This window comes from Gallinula chloropus (assembly GCF_964237585.1).
Source record: "Gallinula chloropus genome assembly, chromosome: 6".
Taxonomy (NCBI): domain Eukaryota; kingdom Metazoa; phylum Chordata; class Aves; order Gruiformes; family Rallidae; genus Gallinula; species Gallinula chloropus.
In genome coordinates, this window is record NC_140091.1 from 15,171,866 (window position 1) to 15,189,231 (window position 17,366).

At 36.6% G+C, this 17,366-nt stretch overlaps 1 protein-coding gene across 1 annotated transcript in view; it reads right to left on the minus strand.

Annotated features, from left to right (window-relative positions):
* Window positions 1–876: 876 nt before the first annotated feature.
* Window positions 877–17,366, minus strand: part of TTLL7 (tubulin tyrosine ligase like 7) — a gene marked incomplete at its 5' end in the record, with an annotated part of 49,685 nt that continues 33,195 nt past the window's right edge. Inside the window, 6 exons of the mRNA XM_084265986.1 lie at window positions 877–1,030; window positions 4,359–4,398; window positions 4,733–4,906; window positions 9,154–9,314; window positions 14,664–14,744; window positions 15,966–16,100. Coding sequence (XP_084122112.1) covers window positions 944–1,030; window positions 4,359–4,398; window positions 4,733–4,906; window positions 9,154–9,314; window positions 14,664–14,744; window positions 15,966–16,100 — 678 coding nt within the window. The 3' untranslated portion in view covers window positions 877–943. The remainder of the gene's footprint in view (window positions 1,031–4,358; window positions 4,399–4,732; window positions 4,907–9,153; window positions 9,315–14,663; window positions 14,745–15,965; window positions 16,101–17,366) is intronic.

The following is a 17,366-nucleotide window of genomic DNA, read 5'->3' on the forward strand; positions in this document are numbered from 1 at the left end:
TATGCTAAAAACTACAGCAAACCAATTAGTTTATGTTGAAATAATACATTATAGCTACAATGTTTCCTAAAACCATCTGCTTTACCATTTGTGCAATGAAACAGAAAAACTTTGTGCTGTGCATGCTTGTGAGAGTTGGAGATGACTCCTTGTCCCCAAAGGAAACCTAAAGGCACAGGAGGACATTGGTAATGTGAATGAAAATCTACTAACAAACAATGGCTTCTGTTTTGTCACAAGAATCCAATTAGAAACCGAATGCCTATACTGATATTTTTACTCTGTGTGTGTACTAGATGCCTTTACTTTGGCTAAAAGATACTACACATGTCCTTTAAGAAGAATAGCAGCATTAAATAGATCTTATAATTTCAGATACAAAATAAGATATCTGCTTTAGGTTAGGCTAACAGAGTTTTGGGGATTATTTTAAACATGTCCAAGAAATTATCAGATTCTTTTCAATGACTGTTGCAGTTTTTACTGTTCTACTACAGCTTTTTACTAATTTTCCTTGTTAAAGGATCAGTTACATTTGAGACAGTAAATAGTATGCTTTACAATAAATAATATTCAAGTCAAAGTATCATACTTACAAAATAATGTAACACTGTAATAGAATCTTGAAGATCAATTCCATTTCATATATTCTGCAGCAAAAATAACATTTCTAATAGGAAGGAATTTCTCATAAACCTAGCAAGAGCTACACATTCACATGTGTGTAAACTTAACAAGGTTTATTATGTTTCCAGAAAAGCTATGCTTTTACAGTAGGTTTTCAGCTAAATGTCATCATAATATGGTAGTAAATGTATAATGGTGCTTATATTTAGCTCCATCGCAAATTTTAGTTTGAAAAAACATGGAGTGCCATTATTTACAAAGAACAGCAACTTTCCTTTTGCTTCACAAGTGACTGTATCTGTGTGTGAACAAAATGTTAGGGCGAGGCATTCCAGACGAACTGCAGCCAAGGTTGGACGAGGGTGGTTTCATGATGAATAGTGAAGGTCCTGGCAATAAATACCTAGAAAGGAGATGGAAAAATAGAGCTTTACAGGCAAAGTGACATTCAAGAGCAAAAGATCAGTTGGTCAAGTTCCATACCTTAAAATCCTTATATGCAAGAAATGATGTACGTTAAATACTATTTATAAAACATACAGGGCATTAGGCACTAGCTAACTCAGAAACAGACCTAAACTTAGGGAAACAGCAAAATTTCAAGATACTGTATGAGGATGAAACATCTTTCCAGTCCTTTAAGTTTAAAGCCAGCAGATAAACTTAAAAAAGGCATCCTAACTACCAAAAATTAACACTTCACCCATTGTACTCTGTTATTATACTACTATTTTTTTAATTTAAACTGCATTAAAACTGCACTTGATGTTAACCAGCTTACAAAAACTTACATTGCAAAAAAGTTGATTAGGCAAAACCCAGCAATTTCCATCTCAGTTTCCAGCTCTAATTCTCTAAAAATAGAAATGCTGCTACAACCTAGTACTTCACTGCAGTGATAATTTACCTTTTAAATTCAGGCACCTATGTAGCCTGAATGTCATGTCGTAGTACAAATAAAAAATTACCATATACCTAATATTCATTCTTAAATCTTTTCATGTTATCATTTCCTAGTACTTAATTGTGAAGTCATTAGATGAGCACAGTAAGTGTGCAAAAAAAGCCATCCATACTAAATCAGAATTTGGTAATGAATTATGTCAATGTTAGGATGGATTAGCACAACACATTGTATAAATTATTGCTTTAAAAATTGTTTCATCACTCTAGTGAATCATACTGATTAATGATGGGTAAGTTAGAAGATCGATCCTACTAATCACATAGATAGGAACAGCATCATGCTGTCAAAGGGAGACAATCTATAAGAACGTATACACATTTGGTTTGTTTAAGCTTTGACAAAAGCTGTTAAAAATATTATTGCAAATATATTTTTTAACAATTTGCAAAAAAAATAAAGTCTGATTTGATATGGGATGCAGGGGGAAATGGCCAGCCCCTTTTCAGTGGTCTGTGAAGACAGGACAAGGGGCAATGGCTGCAAGTTGGAGCACAGGAGGTTCTGCACCAACATGTGGAAGAACTTTTACACAGTGAGGGTGACAGAGCCCTGGGACAGGCTGCCCAGGGAGGTGGTGGAGTCTCCTTCTCTGGAGATATTCAAGACCCGTCTGGATGCCTATCTGTGCAATATGAGCTGGGGAGCTGCTTTGGCAGGCGAGTTGGACACTATGATCTCTCGAGGTCCCTTCCAACCCCTACAATTCTGTGATTCTGTATAGGTTGGTGAGCTCGACAGTTCACTATATGACCTGAGTACTACCTTTGTTTGATGATACAGTAAAAGACTCTAATGCTTCCCAGAGAATATGCCACGTAATAGGGATTATTTAGCAAGCTGTAAGGATCTTGCAGTAGATGGTTGTTTGTTTTTTTAAATTTGGTAACACAGGCTATTTATCAAAATATGAAAAGCCTGACTTTCTACAAAGTTTTATTTTAGCTACTTTTTTAAGGTATTTTGGTATGATTCCTGAACTCTTCTACTGTCTTCTTTCCACTTTTAAATTTGTGAGGAAAAAAGATGATGTGAACACACATTTACATTGATACTCCTATCCATTCTCTTCATGCCATACAGTAAACTTACAGTTAAGGGATGGGATTAAGAAAATATTTGAAAAGTGAAAAAAGAACTCTGTGGCTGCTTTCATTATATTTTTCTCTCTCCCTGCAGAAATATATTTTCACAGCTAGAGCTATCTATTTGTGAACTTTAAAAGCTTCAGTTTCACAAACATTTGTTTCATAAACAGAAACAAATAAAAGTCACTGTGTTCAGAAAACAAAACCACCAAAAGTTCTTCAAATTACGTTTTATAAAGCTTGAAAAACGTGGCTTCTTGTACAGTTATTAAATTATCCTCTGATCCCTTCTTGCACTTAACAAAATTTTACAGAGTGTCAAGAAAATTATCACTAGTAGTGCAGATTATTACATCATTTAAAACAGAAATGTAGATGACAAGTGAAACAGTATTGTGATTATCCCATTTCTAGAAAAGTAGCCTGTTACCTTACAATTGTGGAACATAATGGGCAGGAGCACTTAGTTCCCTGTGTATCTTTTCACAAATTCAGAACACCGTGGTTAACCCGTACACTGCCGCACCCACAGTGTAGATGTAACATTTGTGGAGATTAATATAAAAACTGTAACTTTAACCAGAGTTGCCACAACACTCCATTGCTGAAGTCATACTGATATTTAGGTTACAGAGATCCCTCTAGTCTGTGAGACTGATGGATAAATTTCCATTCAGCACCCAAAGAAACCCAGAAACTGGAGATGAGAATGTTCTACAGGACCATCCCTTACACTGCTTCCCAAATGCAAGACAGTTAGCTGCAGGACATTACAGTAATCCGATCAGTCTGAACAGTTTGTGGTTGGTCATGATGAAACATTTTCCGCAGTATTAACAGTCAAAGCAATAAAAGCTTCAAGGTTGATGATTTTCTAGTCGTAGCTAATGCAGATGACTTTACCATACTCCTCCTGTAGCTCAGTAGATGTTAATATCGAATATGATTTGTGTTGTGGCTAGCATATTTCTGCTTCTGCTGTGACCAAACAAATTCAGTTTCTGGTTGGTTTTAAATTATGTTGGGGTGCCTAAAGATCCATACGACAATAATAAATGGGTTCAGCGTATCAAGTAACTAGTATGAGATATAGCAAGTAAGCAATGAAGCCACAAGATAGGTTTAACAGATCATTTATCAAAGGTTTGCTTTTCACGTAATATTTAACTCAAAAAACCCTTCTATGAAATAACGTCTGTAAGATGTTTTATATAAACAAAGCATTTCTAAGATTATATACATAATAATTCAAATTGCCATTATGGATAGAATTTGGAACACAAGTAATTTGAAACTTACATTTAATTCTCCACCTACAACTGTTAAATCGCAGATCATTAGCTCCCACAGTCGGTGCATTTTCAGTAATCCCTATCCATACAGACAATACGATAATCCCTGTTGTATCCAGTTGGAGAACTAAGCCAGCCAATGGAGAATCAGGTAAGTGCCAAATAATTTTTTTACTATATGATGCTGTTTTGCAAGGTTTGAAAAAATATTTATGCTCTGTAAAATGAAATAATAAAACATTCAATCTGTAGAGGTTTTGGAAATCAACTTTGCAAAACTGTGCAATACAGTAAATCAGATGGCACTTACCTGACCTGGCTGGAGCTGTGCCCCTATAGCATCCCACTGCGAATGTGAAGCCAGAAGTATCATACATGTTAGGATACCTCTAGGAATGCAAATCTGGAATCAGGGACTTTGAGGGATCTGAGAAGGGGAAGAAAGGAAATTTTTCAGTTGACTATACGGAAAGTCTTTGCTGCAGCTACTTGGGCAGTAGCCAACCAAGACTTCAGTAAGTAGTTTCACACAAACGTGTACATCTAGTCCCCTTTAGAGTCTCTTCATGAGTGGGCTAGAGAGATCAGAACAACTGAAACTGGGGATCACAGGAATTGCTGGGAGTTTATCCTTTTTGGTTATATAAACACATAGTGACATAGACTTAGAGAGAAGCATCATGGTAGCAATGGAGGCTGAAATATGTCCTGATGTTACCTTTTATACTTACAACTGAGGAGGAGAATATTAAAATGTGTACCTTGTATCATCCCAGTGGGGGCTAATCCCAGTTGGGGATCCTCTTGAATCTGATGAATATTTGTAAACCACCAGCAGACAGTGTTTACAAAGCTGCACTATTCGCTGGCAACACTGGCGTTGCTCAGGAGTCACCACCTCTGTGCTTTTACTGAATATGGTTTCCCAGGAGCTCCTGTTATGGAAAAGGACACGACTTCATGTTTGTTGTCACAAATTGCAATCTGAGAGCTTTATTGCTTTATATCAGGTTTAACAATAGAGGAACGAGAAAAAACATGACCTTGCCTCTTCACAGGAAAGGTCTATGCTATTTAACACAAATGCTGGCAGATGTTGAGTCCAAAACACAAATTAAGAAGTTAATCTTCAGATGTGAACTGTCCACAGCCATTTTTCACTTGGTTTGTTCCCTAAAGCATTTATAGGGCCATTACTTAGGTTTAGCACATAAAGATTTACTGTCACATAATTGTATATTTGCCTTACAACAGGAATAACAAAAAATGTTACTTGTAACAGGCTACCACCTGAATGAGAACACGATGTCATGTGACATTAAAGCAATTAATAAAAATGACACATTATTTCTAAATGTCTCCACAACACAATAATACTCTTCTTATACTTTAAGTAAATGATATTAAGGAACAAATACAAAATTAATTTCCAGGAGATTAGATTGTGCTCTGATTCCTTATCCAAATAATCATACGAGGAGAACTTCTCGGTTTAGTCAATCAAATATTACTCATGATTCCATCTGGTCCTATGGTTGGTCTTCTACAATTAAGTGCAACTTGCAAAGTGTATCTATAGAAGCATTCCTTCCTTTGCAAAACGCAGCCCATCATGCTTTTGTTTTCTTAGAAAGCCATTTCTCTTTCTAAAAAATCCTAAAATGCCTTAACAATGTAGCTCAGGTACATTTTACAACAGGACATGACATGACAACAGTTCTTTGCATACACCTCACCACTTCTGTTTGGGCAAAATTCCTACCAGGTTACAGACCACTGCACCTGTTTTAAAGGCAACACGGTCCTTGTGAAGACTGTGGTTTTCTCAAAACATTTATGCAGTAGCACAGATGGTTTGTAAGCTTGAGGTTTTCTGTTTGTTTATGAAAGAATCGCTTCATAGGGTGAGGAAAATTTGCTGCATCTGGCTTCAACATAACATCCAGCATGATTCAGCCTCACTGCAGTAGATTTCACATCCCTGGTGTAAGAAGTTTCCTTAAAACAACATCCAAGAACGATCAATCTTACTTCTGCCTAGTGAGATTTTTAAGATTATTCTGTATTAGGATGGAATTATGAACATGAATGTCTAAAATATATGCTGTATGGGTCCTCAGTCCAGATGACATGTTCCAGCTGAAACTGTCGAATTTCCTACAGAATTTCTACTTCATACATGATTTTCAAGTGATGCAAGCATTTCTCATTAATTATTATCCATATAATGAATTATTAAAAATACTGTTTATAAGGCATCAAAACTGTTTCATTTCATAAACAGCAAAATTCTACTTCTTGAAGAGCTATGTTTCCTGCCTGGCAACTTTCCACATCTATTTTACATAGAAATTAATCTATTGTCTTCGTTCCTTCCCCATGAAGTCACATGATGGCTGGTAGAAAGCAGCAAGACAAAGTTCTAAGTGTTACATTTGTTCAACAGATTCAGAGTGCTACACACAAATATATTGTAATTCAATCCATCAATTTTGTGGAAGAAACACTCCTGAGAAATAAATTTAAGTTCTGGGCCTTGAGGTCTGTGATCACTTTCTTACAGTTACGAGGGCGTTTATCAGTGAAGGGTAGTATGTGGCCTGCTATAACCATGGCAGATTATGAACACAGAGGTGGGCAAGTACCCTCATAATAAAGATTGAGTTATGGAAATAAATATGTAAATTTCAATGAACTTTCATATAAATGTGCCTGTGCAACCTCCTCCACATGCTCATACTCCATTACATGGCAACCAACAGGGATCAGAGTACTGCTACCTAGGGGAGCTTAATTTGTTATGCTGTGGCTTTAGTTTCCATACATTGGTAAGAAACCATGGAGTCCTCAGCAGATCCAGGGAAGGGTGTTATGCTTCATTGTGCAAGGTTGTCAATTACGTGTTGGGTTTTTTTTATAACCATCTGAAGGCAACTGGTTCTACCAGTTTTCTCTTAGTAATTTTTAGTGCTTATTCTACAGTAAAACAAATGCAGCTTTATGAAACCATCTACATCATGGTTATTTCACTGAGGTTTTCTTGGCTTATTTGTTTGTTGTTTCTGCTAAAAAGGCATATGCCTAGCAGAGATCTAACCAGCGAGAGGAAACCTTAAGGCTATTAACTCTGTTCTTCTCCCAAGACACAGATCTTATGAATAGGCAAAGTACAATACTCAGTATATTTTCCCATACTCGTGTTGTTTCTGAATTAGCACATTAATACCCCTTCCTGATGTTCATTTCCCCAAATACTACACATGCCCTTTGTTTATTCCAATCTGTTCTTTAAAAAGGCACAATGAACTCTAAGGAAGAGTGATGAGAAGTTGGCCTTTCTGCTACAGAGGTGCTGTCATGAGTTCTCTGTTATGTACTACATGGCAAGAAGGATGTTTGTATTTGAATAAACAACACACTGGGAAGGTGCAAACAGCCTTTCTGCTTTCTTCTGTGAATTCTGTATGATCACATCCAGAGTGATCCCTACACATACTGTGCATTTGCACATTACTTTTACAGTATTTTTAGAATCTTTTATAAAGCAACTCCTCTTACAAGGAACTGAATCTTCGTGAAATAATTTAGCTCCACTTTGCAGTCCACAGAGTCTTGTTCTGCATGAATGAAATTATTGCTAGATGAAAAAATCCTACTCTTCACTGAACTCTTCTGCTGGCTTAAGGACAAATGAGTAGCAGAGGTCTTCAAAGGTTCTGAATAAAATCCATTCTTTGTAGAGAAAAAATTCGCAAATTAATTTTTAATGTATATGAGGAGATTTGCACACTAAAAGTAAACTTTAAACTAATAACAGCATTATTGAAATTTAAGGTAATTATTACATTTTATTACAACAAAAAATTGAGCTTGGACAGAAGATTTCGCACACCTCTGCTTACATGAAGAAGGGATCCTGCAGCTGCTGAGGATTATACAAAAAATGTTTCATATTGGAGAAACAGAAGCCTTTTTTCACCCTACTTTAACTTTTGGAGCATGCTGCATTCCCAATACCTGCCTCTAGCAAATCTTAAGCCTGACATCTGCATGTTCCCACAGCCTGTCTCAGTGAAGAAAACATGAGGACTCCTAACAACCTGCACAACAGCAAGCCTTCAGCAATGAGAAGAAAATGGTAGAAAACACCAAAAAGCTGATGACCTTTTCCATACTCTCAGATCCCTCCTCATTACCCATTTTGTTGGGAAACAATTAACAAGTGCATTATATGCATTCTCTACATATGACAAATGACACTGTGTGAAGGACACATTGACCTGATGCCTTTGTACATACAATACCCATCAGCATACCACTGTGTCTGTTGTAGCTCTCCCAGAGCAATAAATCTCTCAGAGTACCTTATGCAAGCTAATCAAAACCCCTCCCGTTCTTTACACAGAGTATATACTCAGAGAGAAAATGTATTTTTGTATGCAATATATTTCATATTTAAACATTTGTATTCTTATTTTCTCAAGACATTTGCCAGATGGGGGCATTATTATTATGATCTGATCTTCCAAGACTATTCTTACATGAATGCCTTTGATTTGAGGAAGATAGATTTTGAAGCACAAGATATTGAACTTTCAATATATGGGCTAAACTCTTTTTCCCCATAGAAAACTTGTATTTGCTATGCAGAGCAAAACCATCTGTTTACCTCAGGACATTGCCTATTCTACATATACTTAAACTCCCACCAGTGCCTGAAAGAGTGAATGTAATAAAGCACAGAAATTCAAATTCCTTATTTGTAAATCACAGCACTGACATTTTTGGAGGGGATGAGATGTCAGCTGGGCTTATGACTGAATTCTTCCTCTATAAGTCCTGAGCTCAAATAGATATGACAATGATTTCTGCTTGACACTTACATATTGGTCTAGCCTAAACATCGTGCACCATCCAATGAAAGCTGACCTACAGCTCACATATTTTGAAAATTAGATTTTTTTTTTCCCATAGATTATTGTACTTGTAAATACATTACTAAATGTCTGATTCCATCACTGAAATGATTGGCCTAGATTGTTAGATTTCTACTTACACTATACTTGTACATGGTTTCAAAACAAGTTCAATGTATTGCAGAATTTCTTGAATGAAACACAGTATGCCAGCAACGATTGGAATTTTGAATTTATGAAGATTAAGATAAGAAAAATATGCTTACCCTGAATTACAGAAACAGTTCCATAGACCTTGCCCATGGCTCCAGAGTAAGCGATTAAACACACGGTTGAAGAGACGGTACAGGTGTAAATTCTCAATGTCTGGAGCCTTCCAGACACGCTGTAGAACTGCACGAACACTTGTCTTGACTATATCCAAAACCTAGGAAGGAGTATTCCAAGCAAATCAAAGCAAAGGCATATTGCAAAACCCAAACCCAACTGTTTATTGATTCGCTGCACACACACACACACACAAACACACACACACACAGAAGACTGCACAGTTATAAATTCTCACAGATGTCTATGTTTCATTTCTGTGCATTCATCAGCAAACTTTTATGATATGCTTCTTCTGTCAATAGCATTTTGCTAAGCCAAATCAAAATATTTTATTTTTATTACACAAAAGTTCATTCTTTTTTTTTCAGTCTGTTCAATACTAGCTTTTTAAATGACAAAAAGTTTTAAAAAAAACAAAAAGGACACAATTACAGACTAGAAGCAACATAGTTAACAACCCAAATATTATATATTTGAAGATTATCTCTCCTTCTTTTCCCACTCCCTTTTAAAATGCCATCTGTTTTATACAGAACGAAAATGTTCTGAATAGCTACTAACTGCTTTTGGCTTAAAGTCTGTTTAATCTCAGTGTTAACCTAGATCAGACCATTTTAATTCACCTTTCATGGAGAAAACAATGTAGTGAAATCAAGAAGTAAGAAAATAATTGCCAACATATTTAAAACAGTAATGTTTATAGAAATGCAACAGATGTATTCAGAATACTTTTAAAAACACGTGTAAAGATGTGGGTGAGCAAAAGGGCCAGCTGCATTCAGTATAGTGCTGAGAGTTTCACCCATGCTCTAAGTCTTGACCACTCAGTGTACACACTCAACAGAGTGCATCCCAATCATCTGAGGCCTCCTGGAGACACCTTTGCACATCCCACTGAACTGGGACATGGCTGCTGGCACTCATCTTGCATGCTTTTAAGCATCTGCATGTCCTCTCAAGTCAGGCCTCTCAGTTCCCTCCATAATTACAGAGAGAAACAGGCTCCAGAGTGTCTTGGATTCTGTCTATTAATAAGAGTGGGAATAGTTTCATGACCAAAGCAGTATTTAGGCCTCACACTTGCACTCTGTAAAATCTGCTGTCCTAAAAAAAACTCTACCGAGTATGTACCCGATTAACAAAAAAGCCAGTTACATCAACACAATTTCCTGCAAAGGAGACACCTTCTCTGTCTCCATTCCAAAACCGGTCAGACTCAGGTGGGTGGTGAACCAATGGAGATATTCACTTATTTGGTGTAAGAAGTTGCAAATTCTCCAACTGAGACAGTACAATACTTGCCCAGGAAACTTTCAGCTGTGCGTGACAAACTGATTCACACGGTTAAACATCTGACTCCCCAAAGGTGAACTGGGATTTAGTAAAAGAGCAAGTGAAGTATGGAAGCCCACTGTAGAACTTTTGATTTTTTTTTTTATGGTCCCACATGACAAACTGTTGTTTGTAAACTGCCTGATTAGACACGATGAAGGAAACGAAGCATAAACAAACAGAATGCCTGCAATAGCACAATGAAGCTGCGTGTAAAGAGAAATGCTTGAGGGGCAGAAAATCTATAGATGCCTAATAATAACAAACTTGATGAAATATGTCACTGACATGTCATTTAAGCTCTTTTGAAGACCAAGGATTAGTCATCATGCATGGGTTTTGTGCTAATTCCATGCACATCTGCACCCAATGTGAATACAATGCTGTTCTCTCCAATGGTAATTTCTATGAATGCAGGTGTCTAATACACTAAATCCCCACCTGTGGTCTCTTCCTTCCAACAAGTGAGGTAAAATGAGCAGTAAATTATAAGGTAAGGATGGTGACCCTGTTTAGTGACTGTGGGTTTTGTGACCCAGGTTTAGTGACCCAGGGTTTTGGACTGCCCCACACTTGTGGAATGGGTCCAGATTTTCAGGCATTCCCTTTGCAGCATCAGCATGCTTCTCAAGCAGCCTTTTCCTTGTACCTTGCCTGACTGAGTCTTTCCCACACAAACACCCAGTAGCTGTGATTGTATAGACCCGTTTCAACTAACTGCATCCCTGAACTACCTAAAGGGTCACTGACTAACAGTAATTTATCTCCCTGTGTAAAACAGAAGAATTCCACCCCATATAGATACTCTCACTAGTCCAAAAACTAAGAACTGTGATGCCAATGTAGAGCCTTTTATTTTAGCACCTGGAGTTGGAAAAAAAAACCCTAAGGACAGAACTTGGCTTCTTAACACAAGCTGCAGGCTGCAAGGTACTCTGGAAAGAAAAAAAAAAAACCAACAAAAAAACCCAACCACACACACACAAAAAATGCCAGAGGGGAAAATGTCTCAGTTAATTGTTCTTAATTTGCAAACATGGCCCAAATCATCCATTTAAGAAATGAGACAAGGCATTGCATAAGAGCTGGAACTTCATGAAACCTACATCCCCATTTTTCCAAGTTAATTTCCCTAGTTTGCCTTCATCTTTCTGTTTACTTTAATTTACATCATTTACTTTAACATAACCAATTATCTAGGTGTAACAGAACAAGATGTTCTGAAAGGGTGTATTCAAAACAAGATGTATGGACCCTCTGGTAACCATCAAAACACTTTTAAAGAAATCTTGTGAAGTGATGTAACACAAAGCAGTCACAACTTCTCCCATAGAAAAGTCTTTTTTTCCTAAAAGTCTTGGGAGACTAGATTACATTTTAGTATGTATCAATTTCATCAGTTTACTCTCAACTTGCTTCTAAATGCCTCCTGTGCCTCTGCTGTAATGCCAGAATATCAGACACCAAGCATATGAGAGGACTTTAATATTTCTACATCACACTGAATAACCCTTAAGAAAATATACCTGTCAGAAATGAACACTGTCAAATCTAGTACATTGCCCAGGTATTTTCTTCCCATGTTTTAGAACTTCCCAGTAAGTATAGTGGACTGAGTTTCTGGTTTGTATTTCACAGAGTTGCAGAAGGTACCTTTGAGACCGATTCCTTACTTGCATAAATATTCTCCACCTTGAGCTCGCTTCCCCTTTACCCACCCCACTGGAATATAAAACATACTTCTTTCAAATCCACAAAAGCTTACACATTTGGCAGTCCTCAGCTGCAATGTCATTGTCAAAGTTAATCCTTTTTTATAAACTACCCTTCTAAGAATAACTATCTGATTGCTTGAAGGGATTGAGGTTAAAAGCAGTTTAAAAAAAAAAAAAAAAGGCAAATCATTTCCAGTGCAAGCTAAGATGAAGGGCCCACACTAGTGCTTCAGGAATTATAAGTCTCCTAAGTTGTAAAAGATGTCCTCACAAGAAGAGCAAAGAAATCCATATTTCTGTTTGTGCAGTTTTGCTAATAACGTCCTGGCGCAGCAACCTGCACCATCCTGGCGCTGTACACGTGCCCTTCGTTTTACAGGACTGTGACTCAAAGGGCAGAACCACCCCTAACGTAGGCTTTCTGAAATAACACTTAGAGGAGAAAATTCTGACCAGATTGGAAGTAAAATAATAATTAAAAGCAAAACAAACAAACAAAAAAACCAGACAGACAGGGGTGTATTAAGCCAGATGTCCAAAAGGAGCCTAGGAAAGGTAATTGAAGAATGGATAGTCAACAGCCCCAGTCCCTCAAAGAGCAGGCTTATCACTCTCCCTGTGGCAATTCCAAAGTTTTGGGGCATGACCGTGGGAAAGGATGGAAAGAGACCTTAACCAGTCTTGTGTGAAAGCAAGACTGTGTCTCAGTTGCAATGATGGGCCAAATCTGGTGGCACCATAGATTAGAGAACCATTCCAGCCACACATCACTCACCAGTTTCAACTGTCCCAAAGATTTCTGCTGAGAAAATGAGATCTCCATTGCAGCAGCAGTGTGAATTTTGGGCCCTGAATTTCATATAGATCTATATCTATCTACCCCTCTCCCTCACTCCTAGCAGCTCTTCCTCCAGATCAGCATTTTCTAGAAGCCCCCACTAAGACTTCCAGCAAAAGGCTAAAACTGCCACATGCACACAGGAGAAAAGACCTATGAGCATGTATATTGGGACTGCTGCACTCTTTCCTGTAATCAAAAAAAAAAAAGGAAAAAGATATCATTTTAAGTAAAGGACTATTCAGCCAAAGAGCTGTAGATATGAAACAAAGAATGACACCACTTCAGCCAATGACATTGGTTGCTGTACTGATTCTTGCCAATGGCACAAGAAATAATTCTGCTAAATTACAGATCCATGCTGCCATTTGATACAGCTTAAAAAGAGTTTTGATTAAGTTTTTGGCTCCTCTGTTTCCAAGTTCTTCAGTTTGTCGGGTCTAATTTAGTTTTGTGGTTGTGTGGATGTATATTCCACTTAATATCCATTACTGTCTTAAATATAGGTCTATCATATGGCATCACATTAAACGGGCATGTTTTCTCTGTCCACTGTGAAAACAGAAGCATTTAAAGCAACTTGGAAGACTAAGGAACATACTGCTGATTTTCTAAAAAGTGATTTGAGATGAGCTTCTGAAATTGTGCTTTCACTCTTCTGTAACAATCTACAAACCTCTTCCAATTATAGTATTTATCATGTATGCAGCATTTTGATTAATTTACTTTCTTTTATGGTCTATAAAAATAAATTGTGAAACTGAGACACACAGAGATTAAATGCCTGGAACTGATATGCCAATCCACATAATATATCAGCAACTGAGGCAGAGAAAGACCCAAAATACCACTTTAGGGGCACCAAAGCATTAGTAATAGATATAATTTCTGCTACATTAAGGAAAATAAAAATTACACTGGGAAGATGATTTTGACTGACATATGGCATACAGAAATGATTGACACACTACAATATGTCAGTTTTCAAACAGATTAAAAACTCTTTAAATACTATGCACAACAGTAGCTCTTAGATAGCAAATGAGTGAAGACAGGATGATAAATGAATATAATTATCCCTTTGCAAGACTAAACCAGTTAGTTGAACATTCTAACAATGTCAGTAGTCTTTGCTTGACAGGTCTATTTTTAAGTCAGCCTGATCTGTTGTAATACTGTGGGTCAAAGCCTCAAACAACCAAGTGCACTATCACTAACCTGGTCTGAAACTGTTGACTGGTTTACCCCTTATCAATCAAATCCACTGAATCAAGACATTTCTAAGAATGTTTGCTAAAAATTAGGTATGTAAGTGTTAATAATTTATTTGTTTGTGTTTCTTTCAGCAGACTAATACTTTAAGGAATTGTTTTTAAAATTATATTCCAGGATACTTTTCTTGTTTGAATATGGAGCAACATAATTTCCTGCAATGTAATTAATTCATGTATATTTTCACATTAATAGCCAGCATTTTAGCAGCAACTGCTAAACACCATTAGAGACACTGCTAAGTGTCTACTTCAGATGATCTTCAGAAAATGAAATCTAGGACACTTACTTTTCGTTGCTTTACGGAATCCAGTTTTACCAACCAGTAGGACGCCACTTTTGTTTTATGATACTTCCAATTGTCCATAATCTGTAGTCATTGCAAAACACACAATAAAAGAAATGCACATATGAACAGCCAAAATGTGGCAGACATCATCAGACAAAGTTACAAAAGAATTCTGCAGGAAGTGCATTTGTAGCCACACAATCTCTGTTGTACAAGACAGCACCACTAGATGGGGTACACACGGACACACACACACATACACTCCCTCCCATACATACATAAAAGCACACTCACATGTCTGGGGGATAAAATTTAATGAAGTGTTTTATTTCTGATTCTCAGATGAGAAACTAAATACGATAGTTATGAATGACGTCTCCCAGAATCACCCAAATCAACCACCACTACAGGAAAATTCCGTTCCACTGAGGAAGTTGCACAGATCACTGGAGACACAACATTCCGAAAGCTCACAGAGCAAAGGGCATTTTTGCACAGGTAGGGAATTAGGTGAATTTTAACACACCGTGGACTGTGCTTCTACACCAAAATACAGGTGCTAATTTAAATTCCTAAATCCCTCTATATCTCTGCTTACACTGAGAAAAGAACTTCCATTGTAATGTTTCTCTTTTCCAAGCTGGTGGTAGTTTCTTCTCACCCGATATTTAAAAGGGATTTAGATAGTACCTATTTTCTGCTTCTATGTCTGAATATTAGGTGTCACTTTTTAATTGCCCTTTAGATTGGGCAATGTTTCACATGTCTTTGATATCAAATGATGAGGCCCGAGACTACTTTGGATGAAAGAAAGAGTAAACTGGCAGACTAGAAGAGCAAAAAAGAGTAACAGGTTCTTTATGACTAGCAAGCTTCCAGTCTGCCTTGCAGCATACCATTCCAAGTTCTCTGGTATGCCTATTTGAGACCAAATTATACATGTCAGGGTCTGTACTAACAGTATCAGATGAAATATAAACTGTTAATGAATTGTACCATTCTTTGCTTACTTAAAAGTTTGAACTTTCTCCACAGTGAAAAACTGAATTTTCCTAACCTTCCTGATTGTTTCTCATATATTTTATAAAGACATCGGAATGTTTTCAGTGTTGCTCTTTTAAGGTCAGAAAGCATGAAAAGCTCCACGCATTTGAAATCTTTGGAATTACACTGAGTTATAGAAGTCTTAAGGCTACAGGAGCTCATGAATCATGAACTGAGCTTTCTACTTGCCTTCATTTTACTGGCCTAAGCAGCAAGCACCTATCCTGAAATGCTTCTTTCTTATTTATAGATACTTACATCTTCTATAATTAATTTTGATTCTTCATCTGTTTTTCCTGGGAACTTTATTCTCATGTCATTGATAATAAGAAGAGTTTCTTTTGTCAAAGCAGCTTCTTGCTCCTTTGTTTTCTGTTGCAGCAAAGACTCACTCTAAAAAACAATGCAAAGCAGAGGGAAAAATTGCAGGCATGTCATTAGGTCACATTACAAAGATGTCTCCTTAAGAAAAATAAATTCTCAAGAGAGTGACATGAAATGTATTATTAAACCCTATAGAGATAATATCTAATATATACATATATTCCTCATGTGTGCTAATGCATCACCATTACTTATAGTTGTCAAGAAGTTCAAGAAAAACAGTACAAATGAAGTATTTATTTATTGTTTCAAACTAACTATATTTTATATTTATGATGCCCAGCATTTAAAATATAAATTTGACATTTAGATCACAGACTTTGAATTAAATTCAACATAATGAAAAGAATTCATCAGTCGTAAAACACTTCCTTTCAGTTCTTCATTGAAACAATTTATCAGAAACTGCCAATTATATGTCATTGCATCAAGGTAACAGGAGGCATTAAAAAAGGCACTTTGGCTCCAACTCTGGTCAGTGTGGGCTCTGATTGCCAAGGAATTTGTTTGAAATATCAGTACTTTTTACACCAACATCAGCTTGAACCCCTGCAGTGTCTGTGCAGGACCATCTCTGGAGGGTTTGGGGATTTTATTTAAATCTTAGATAGGTTATGAGTATTTTCAATTCTCTTTATTTACTTTTGGGGTTTTTTTGCAACATTAAGTGGTCTTAATTTTATGTTTTTAGAGTGAAATTAAAAAACTGTAGGCATTTCTATACTTCAGTATTTTGTAAGAACTACAAACGATATTTTTAAGTGGTAAATGTATTTTCATGCATAACAAAATATGTTGCTATATGATATATAATAATGTGGCTGAAATAATAAGTGAGAGAATATTTCCAGATCCATGTTTGTTTATAACTGCTACAACAACATGTCTATAATTCCCAACAGTGAATGAATTATTCTAGACTTAGTTTCTATACCTTTAGCACACTTGGATCTTGGGAGCCTGCATAAATGGCAATACACTGCTCTTTTCTTTCCCAAAGGATAGATAAACTAATACTTTATCACGCACAAATGATTTCTTAGTAAGCTACAGTTATGAATTTAAATTTTATTCTAGCAGTAATACAGAGTATATTATTCTTAGTTGCAGAAATAATTATGAACAGAGTTCCATTCACAATACAGGGGTAAATTATGGGTAGTTCTTATTCTTATTCTGTAAGTAATTTCATTCACATTATTATAAGAAGCATGACCTAAGCTCTATCACCAATATAATTGTTCTGCACATCAAGATCCTTTCTGTGGCAGAGCT